The sequence below is a fragment of the Anser brachyrhynchus genome (assembly GCF_964034855.1).
Source record: "Anser brachyrhynchus genome assembly, chromosome: 16".
In the NCBI taxonomy this organism is placed as follows: domain Eukaryota; kingdom Metazoa; phylum Chordata; class Aves; order Anseriformes; family Anatidae; genus Anser; species Anser brachyrhynchus.
In genome coordinates, this window is record NC_137734.1 from 15,673,165 (window position 1) to 15,681,663 (window position 8,499).

Here is an 8,499-nt window from a genome sequence, read left to right on the forward strand (position 1 = left end):
TGAAATTCAAGGGAGACACAAAAGGAAGCATTTAAATATTTGTGATGAGAATGCTTAATAATGGAGTTTTAAGCTGTGCTGTGGATCTCCCTGCACTGCTCCATGTAAGCAGACTGTCGCACCCATGCTGTAGTCGCTGGGCTGTGTTCCCATATGTGAGTGCTCACAAGAACCACGCTGGTGACTCAGTGAAGCTCTAGCTGTGAGCAGTTCAGCAGCACGCCCACTGTCTGTATGCCATTCCATGCAGCCTTGCTGTCCGGCAGAGCGTTGAAAATTTGGCCCTTAGCATATAAAAAGAGCTAATACTCCAGCTGTTGCTGAAGCCAGGACTAAAGCTGGGGTGGGAATGAACTTGAAGTTTCTGACACGGAGCTGCCCTGGTGCTTCTCATATTAGGAAGGGTTTCAGTCCTCAGGAACTGATGGTGAGGGCTCAGGTAAAGCCGAAAAGGCTGCTGTCTGTGCTTCCTCCTTTCCTCCCTGTGCACTTTGATGCTCTGCGGTATTGGGCCAGGGCACAGCGAGGGTGTTCTGCATTTGGCAGCATCCCTTGGGGAAAAGTTGTGTATACCTCTCAAATTCCATATCCAGAATCATGTAGGCAAATATTTCTGTGCTGACACCATCTGGGATGCAGATGCAAGCACAGAAAAGCCAGATTTTCCTTGATGTAGTAATAACTGTTAGGCATTTTCTGTTGTGTTTCATTTTTAGGGCTACTTACCAGAAAGCAAATTCAACCGTATCCTAACGGAGCCTGTGCTCCGAGATGCAGGGCCCCGTCGGAGGGGAAGAAGGCCCAGAAGTGAACTCATTAAAGCCCCCGGTGTTGTAGCAGATTCTTCTTCTGGAATGGGACCATTATTCATGAACGGACTGATTGCTGGAATGGATCTGGTAGGAATTCAGAACATGAGAAACATGCAAGGGATCCCCCTGACTGGGCTGGTTGGGTTTCCTGCTGGGTTTGCAGCTGTGCCTGCTGGTGAGGATGTGAAAAGCACCCTAAGTATGTTGCCTATGATGCTGCCAGGCATGGCTACTGTACCACAGATGTTTGGTGTTGGAGGACTTCTGAACCCACCGATGACAACTACTTGTACTGCGACTGCTCCAACTTCATTAACAAGCACAACAAAAAGTGGTACATCAAACACAGAGAAAGCTACTGAGGATAAACAGAGTAGCCAGGATGTGAAAAAAGAAACTCTCTCCGAAGATAAGCCTGGTCCTAGTTCGTTTTCTAATCAGACAGAATCCGCAATAACTACCAGTAGTCCTGTAGCTTTTAACCCATTTCTTATCCCAGGGATGTCACCTGGACTGATCTATCCGTCAATGTTTCTTTCCCCTGGCATTGGCATGGCATTGCCAGGCATACAGCAAACCAGACATTCTGAGGCAGCAAACCTGGAGAGCCAGAAGCGGAAGAGAAAGAAAGCTAAAGGGGAATCAGCAAATCCAGAACCAGAAACTGTCTTGCTGCCTGAAAAAGAAGCTGCAAACGGTCAAAACTGTACAGAGCAAACACCACCTTTATCAGCAGAGAAAGAGCAGGATGTACCAGCAGAGGAGGAGCTCAAAGAAGTTAATGATACCAATTAGAACTTTTGTTTCATTGAAAAAAGATTGTGGCTTGTAAGTTTCTTATCCCATAACTATTTGTTACGTACTCTCCTGCCCCCACTCCACCTTCATAAACCTGTGTTTCCATGAGTAATATTATCTACCTAATTCCCTGTCAGAAAACTATGGTGACATATTATATGTTAATAGTTGCAGGGTCTTGCCACTTTATTAGATAAACAGTGTTGTCTAGCTAGTATGGGAGGCACAGAATTCTCGTTCTGTTTTCCAGTTGTTCATCCCAACCAACAATAGCAAATCCAGTTCTTGATCACCCCCCAAACTGCTCACATATTTGAGAAGAAAAAGAAGCAAAAACAGAGCAAAAGAAAAGTTTTTACCTCTTTGTCTACACACAGACAAGGGTATTTCTTTCTACCGTAACACTGAATGAAAAAGCCTGTATTTGGGGGTAAAAAGCACAGCTATAGTAAGTGCTAATGTGTATTTTTGATTTGAAGTATTTCCCTATTTTATCATGGTTACTAGAATAGTAGTATAGACAGAAGTATATAACTAATGATTGAAAATGCATATATTCATTTCTTTGAAAGAAAAAAACATAACTGGTAGTGATATAATTTCTTTATCACACCCCCCACCCCCACCTCAAAGGTTTGGAAACAAACTACAGTGAGTGAAAATATTCTGTAGACATTATTTTGTATTTTTTAAAACCAAAGTTTGGTTTTATGTTAAGTGGAGTTTTAGTTGCCCTTTCCTTGATAGTTACAAGAACTTTTCAGCCTGAGCTGAAAATGTTTTGCACATCTTGCATGACTTTTTTGGGATTACTGTACCTGTAGCTACCAGTTTCTTCATCATTCTGCTAGTATTCAGTTCTCATCTATGGCGTTAGTTCTCATCTGTGGCGTTAGAATTGCTGTAAAGTTATTTTTTTCCAGCCATGAACAGGCCACACTGATTTTAATGCTCTTATATGAACACTGAGGCTTTTTGAGTTTTTAGATTTTACAATCTGTACCCCAGATGCAGCATCCTTTCAGAAAACAAGAAAAAAGCTGTAGGCCAGCTTTACTATTTTGAGAGTCCTTCAAGAAGGACAATAGAGCTTTTCAAAGCTTGAGTTTCTTCTTCTTTTCTAGTGTTAGACTGTGAAGAGATCACTTTTGCTTCTTCTTTCCATTCCTCTCTGTTCTACTTGCTGTTGAACAGTATTTCCAAGTCCCCCCATTGGCAAATCATTTTGATATATGCATTTTAAATGGACAGGTTTTTAATGCAATCAGTGCCCGAAACTCTGTGTATTGAGACACCTCCACAGGCAACTCTTTGTTTTCTCCTTCCCTTCACTCCTTATTTAGTTTTTCTTTCACTTGGGCTTGTTCTTATTTGCAGCTCATGGTTTGAGACTTGAAATAAACACACAGTGGTGCAGCAGTGAGATGGCAGGCTGTTGAGGGAGTTGGGAGTGTGCTAGTAATCAGTTACACATTTGGTTGTCACAATTTACTGTATTTTTTACTTATTTTCTGTTACAGTTTTGCTAATTTATCAGATGGTCCAAATGTTTTGACATAACTATTTCAGTTTGCATTATTTATTTATGATGCTTTTTGTCATTGTCTTTTATACATTTGGGATTATAAATTATGTACATGTTAAAATTAGCATCTCAAAGAAGTCTGTTACCCACAATCTAAAAAACATTTGGTTTATACTTTCACAGAATTTATTCCCAGTTTACTGGATTGGATGATTTTTTTTAAAGTATGTAACCAATCATAATGCAACCCCTCCACCCCCCCAATAATTAAATGTGTTCTATTTAATAACATCCTTGTAGCATAGATACTGTATCACTATCGACAGATTTCTTAGAAATGCTGCTATCTCTATTTAACTAACATTTTGTTCAGTTTTGCCTCCAGTGGAAGCAGAAAGGGTTTTTTCAGCTGTTAAATCCAAAATCAATATAATTTATTTATGTAAAAAAAATCACAATTGATATATTTTTGAACCTTTTAAGTACTAACTTTCTTTTTATTCAGTAGAAGAACATGTACTTGCCCTAAATCCTTAAAATACAAATGCTATAAAACTTCATATATCTTCAAAGCCTTACTGTGAATGGATACAGAAATCTCTTCAGAGTCCATTTCTTGTATGGGATGGTTTTTCCAGGGTTACACTCATAAGGAACAGGGTTTAAAATGAAATTTATTTAATTAGCCAGCATGCTCTATACCTTGTTCTTACTTATCGGACATGTATGCTAAGTCTCTGGGTGTTTAGGCTTCTCTTTGACTGCTACTTTGTGACCCTTTTGCAACCTGATATACTCTGTGGATTATTTAGACTGTAAGGCATAAGTGGCTTCTTATACTTTTCCATCATATCCAAAACAAATGCCAAATTTTCACCAGTTTTCATGGATACTCACACAAACATACATTCTTCACCAAATGTGCTAACAAAATAAACTGTCTGTGCTCTTGAACATGGATAAAAAGAAAAAGATTTAAAAGTCAGATTTTTATTTTTTTAATTTAGTGACTAGATGATGCTTATCTTTCAGACTTGGCAGAGCCTTGCTACAGATGTATATAATTTTTTCAGCAAATATATGTGAATGTTTAATTCACCTGACTCAGTGATAAAAGTTACTTGCCTTTCTCTCAGCATGAATACTTTGAGAAGCTGTTGAATCCAGCGTACTTCTGCTTTAGGGCGGCTCTTCACGCACCATGAGCTGTGCGTTACGTGCTCGGGGGAGTGCCTGCTCGCAGCAGACTCACGAGCTTTTCCAGCAGCCGAAGGAGCCTCCGGGCTGAACCTGCGGCTGTGCCCCGCAGCTTTCGCCGCGCAGGTTCGCCTGCCGCGCCGCTTGGCTTGCAGGTGTGCTGGAGCAGCCGAGGCTCCCCAGCCAGTCTAAGCATGTGACAGCGCACGGGGGCTGTCTGCTGAGGCTCTTCGCCCGGATGGTCGGTAGGAGCCCCAGGAGCAGGCGTGAAATCCCCCAGTACCAGCAATAGTCCTGAGCGCTTTCGCAGCACCTCTCAGCAGAAGGGGAGCAGGTGCGCTGGTTTCTCTCACTGAGATATTAAGTGTCTCCATCTAAGCCTTGTAAAATGCTAATAGGTGCCAAATAAATGCTTGTAATAAATCTCAATGTAAGGATCTCGTGCTTTAGAAAAGCAGGTATTAATTCAGTTTTTCAGTTGAATAAATAAATGCACGGGAGAAGCTAAATTTCTTTAAGGTGCAAGAAAATTTAAAAGTCGTGGAGCACACCAAGAGCTTGTGCTTGCTCCCCTTGCCTTTGCATAAATGCATTTCCTTGCATTTTGTTGCTGTGTTTATCTTGGGGTGAGAAACAGGAGCGCACTGGGCAGAAGAGGCATGAACGTGTCAGAATATCAGGTATCGCCTGGGGGCAGAGGAGGGAAAATGATCCCATGAGCGATGACTTTCCTGTTCCCAAGCCTCCTTTTGTGTTGTGGCTCTGCACACTGCAGCTTTCCACCACCCTCATCGCTGACGGGAAAGTTTGCTTGAAGCACCTGCAGAAACCAGGCAGTTCCTTGATACATGAAGCACTCGTGCTGGCATTTACCATATCTCCATGAATTCCCAGGAGGCAGACAATTCAAGAGCTCCAGCAGGAAATCAGTTCTGCTTCCCTGTCTCACCTAGTTTAGACTTGAGTTTGATTTTATCGAAAGGAGGCTGGAATGGCCCTCTCGGGCCTTTAACTGTCTCCTGTTTCTCAGTGGTCCAGATGAGCAGGATGTGTTAATGATTTAACTTGGAATTCAAAGTTCCAGTCAGAAGTCTGGATGAAAGCGTTATTTCACGCAAGACAGCACCATCCCTTGGAGGATATTCAAGGAATATCACTGATCTATTGCACAAGCGACTGAGAGGAGCAGGAGTCTGTAGCAGATGCTCTGCAACATGTCTTGTCTCCTCATTTGGCTCCTGCTAAGCCTTTGACTGTTGCATCTGACAGGCATTTCAGATGTGTTGTTGAAAAAAGAGCCATTTTACAGGAATAGCCAGTACTATTTATAAAGTCATATTTTAAAAGGAAAGCTCCACCGTGACTGGCGTTATTTTTGCAGAAACCATGCTCAGATTTGTAGTTTACAAGCAGATGCACCTAGACAAAAGAAACGCTCAGGCCTGTCCAAGGAAGGCACATCCTTTCTTTTACCCAGAGGAAGAAATACTGTGGGATTCGGAGTACATAGCCTATTTATCATGGATTAGATACACTTATCATAGAACAGCCTGGGTTGAAAAGGACCTTAAAGATCATCTAGTTTCTAGCTCTGGGCAGGGTTCCCAACCACCAGACCAGGCTGCCCAGACCCGCATGCAGCCTGGCCTTGAACACCCCCAGGGATGGGGCATCCACAGCTTCTCTGGGCAACCTGTGCCAGTGCCTCACCACCCTCTGAGTGAAAAACTTTCTCCTAATATCTAACCTAAATTTCCCCTTAGTTTAAAACCATTCCCCTTTGTCCTATCGCTACCAACGCATGTAAACAGGCATTCCTCCTCCTGTTTATCCTTCAAGTGCTGGAAGGCCACAATGAGGTCTCCCTGGAGCCTTCTCTTCTCCAAGCTAAACAAGCCCAGTTCCCTCAACCTTTCTGCATAGGAGAGGTGCTCCAGCCCTCTGATCATCTTAGTGGCCCTCCTCTGGACCCGTTCCAAGAGCTCCACATCCTTCTTGTGCTGGGGGCCCCAAGCCTGCATGCAGTAATCCAGGTGGGGTCCCACAAGAGCAGAGGGGGACAATCACCTCTCTCTCCCTGCTGGCCACCCCTTTTCTAATGCAGCCAAGGACATAGTTGGCCTTCTGGGCTGTAAGGGCGAACTGCTGGCTCATGTCCAGCTTTTCATCCAGCAGGAGCCCCAAGTCCTTCTCCACAGGGCTGCTCTCAAGTTCTTCTTCGCCCAGTCAATATAAATACCTGGGATTGCCCAGCCCAAGTGCAACACCTTGCACTTGGCCTTGATGAACCTCATTAGGTTCTCACAGGCTCACTTCTCCAGCCTGTCCAGGTCCCTCTGGATGGCATCCCTTCCCTCTATTGTATCGACTGCACCACTCAGCTTGGTGTCATCTGCAAACTTGCTGAGGGTGCACTTGATTCCGTCATCTATGTCATTGATAAAGATGTTGAAGAGCACCGGTCCCAAGACCAACTCCTGAGGGACACCATTTGTGACCAGCCTCCACCCAGACATAGAACCGTTGACCACAACCCTTTGGCTGTGACTAGCCAACCAATTCTTTATCCACCTAACAGTCCATTCTTCAAATCCATCTCTCTCCAATTTAGAGAGAAGAATGTGGTGAGGGACCGTATCAAAGGCTTTACTCAAGTCCAGGTAGATGATATCCATCGCCCTTCCTTTGTCCACTGATGCCATCGCTCCAGCATAGAAGGCCACCAGATTGGTTAGGCAAGATCTGCCTTTGGTGAAGCCGTGCTGGCTCTTTATCACATGCATGCCTTAACATGTCTTCCAGGAGGATCTGCTCCATGATCTTCCCAGGCACAGAGGTGAGGCTCACCAGCCTGTAGTTCCCCGGGTCTTCCTTTTTCCCTTTCTTAAAAATGGGAGTGATGTTTCCCTTTTTCCAGTCACCAGGGACTTCACCCGACAGCCATGATTTTTCAAATATGATGGAGAGCGGCTCGGCAACCACATCAGCCATCTCTCTCAGCACCCTGGGATGTATACCATCTGGCCCCATGGACTTGTACACATCCACTTTCCTTAGGCGGTCCCAGACTTGTTCCAGTGTCACAGTGGGATGGAATCCGCTCCTCTCACCTTCTCCTCGAGCTTCAGGGTCCTGACAGACATAGGAAATTTGACCGCCAGTGCAGACTGAGGCAAAACACTTCCTGAGTACCTCAGCTTTTTCCATGTCTGAGGAGGGCAGTTCTCCCGTCTCATTTATCAGAGGGGGAACACTCTCCTTGGCCTGTCTCCTCCTGTCTACGTATCTGTAGAACCCCTTCTTGTTATTTTTCACATCACTTGCCAAGTTCAGCTCCATCTGTGCCCTGGCTTTCCTGATCCCGTCTCTACAAATCCAGACGACACCCCTGTATTCCTCCCAGGCTACACAACCCTGCTTCCACTTCCTGTACATTTCCCTCTTTTCCCTCAGTTTAAGCTGCAGGTCCTTGCTCAGCCATGCCGGTCGCCCGCCTCCTCTGCTCGATTTCTTCTGCTGGGGGATGGAGAGCTCTTGCGCTCTCAGAAGGGTGTCCTTAGAGAGCTGCCAGCTCTGTTCTGTTCCTATGCCCTTAAGGACAGTTTCCCAGGGGATCCCAGCCAGTAATTCCTTGAGCAGCCGGAAGTTTGCTCTCCTGAAGTTCAGGGTCCTGACTCTGCTTTTTGCCAGACCTATATTCAAGATCACAAACTCCACCAGAGCATGGTCGCTACAGCCCAGGCAGCCTGCAATCTTAACCTCTCTAATGCTCTCCTCCACATTGGTGAGCACCAGGTCTAGCAAGGCTTCACCTCACGTCGGTCCGTCTATTACCTGGACCAGGAAGTTATCCTCAACAGACCCCAGGAATCTCCTGGATTGTCTGGAAAAGCCACTTTGTGGCTTTTCATGGCATTTGGTTTTCCTTGCTCTTACAACAACTATTTTTACAAACACATTTAGGTGCTCAGACAAAAGCTACCACTTAAGTGAAGTAACATTTTGGAGAACACCCAAGCTGTGCTGGTGCTCAGTGGGGACCCCCCACTGTCGCGTGGCTCCTTCCAGCCCAGCGCTGCAGGAGCCGGAGGGCCAGGCCCCATTGTGCAGTGGGAACGGCCCCATGGCAACGGTGAGCGAAGTGCCTGCATCACCTGCAGCTTCTGC

At 45.0% G+C, this 8,499-nt stretch overlaps 1 protein-coding gene across 16 annotated transcripts in view; it reads left to right on the top strand.

Moving 5' to 3' along the window:
- Window positions 1-4,241, top strand: part of CHD6 (chromodomain helicase DNA binding protein 6) — an 89,897-nt gene extending 85,656 nt beyond the window's left edge. For all 16 annotated transcript variants that reach the window (XM_080558439.1, XM_080558441.1, XM_080558453.1 and 13 more), the window contains one exon: window positions 717-4,241. In XM_080558439.1, coding sequence (XP_080414565.1) covers window positions 717-1,607 — 891 coding nt within the window. In that variant the 3' untranslated portion in view covers window positions 1,608-4,241. The remainder of the gene's footprint in view (window positions 1-716) is intronic.
- Window positions 4,242-8,499: the final 4,258 nt, after the last annotated feature.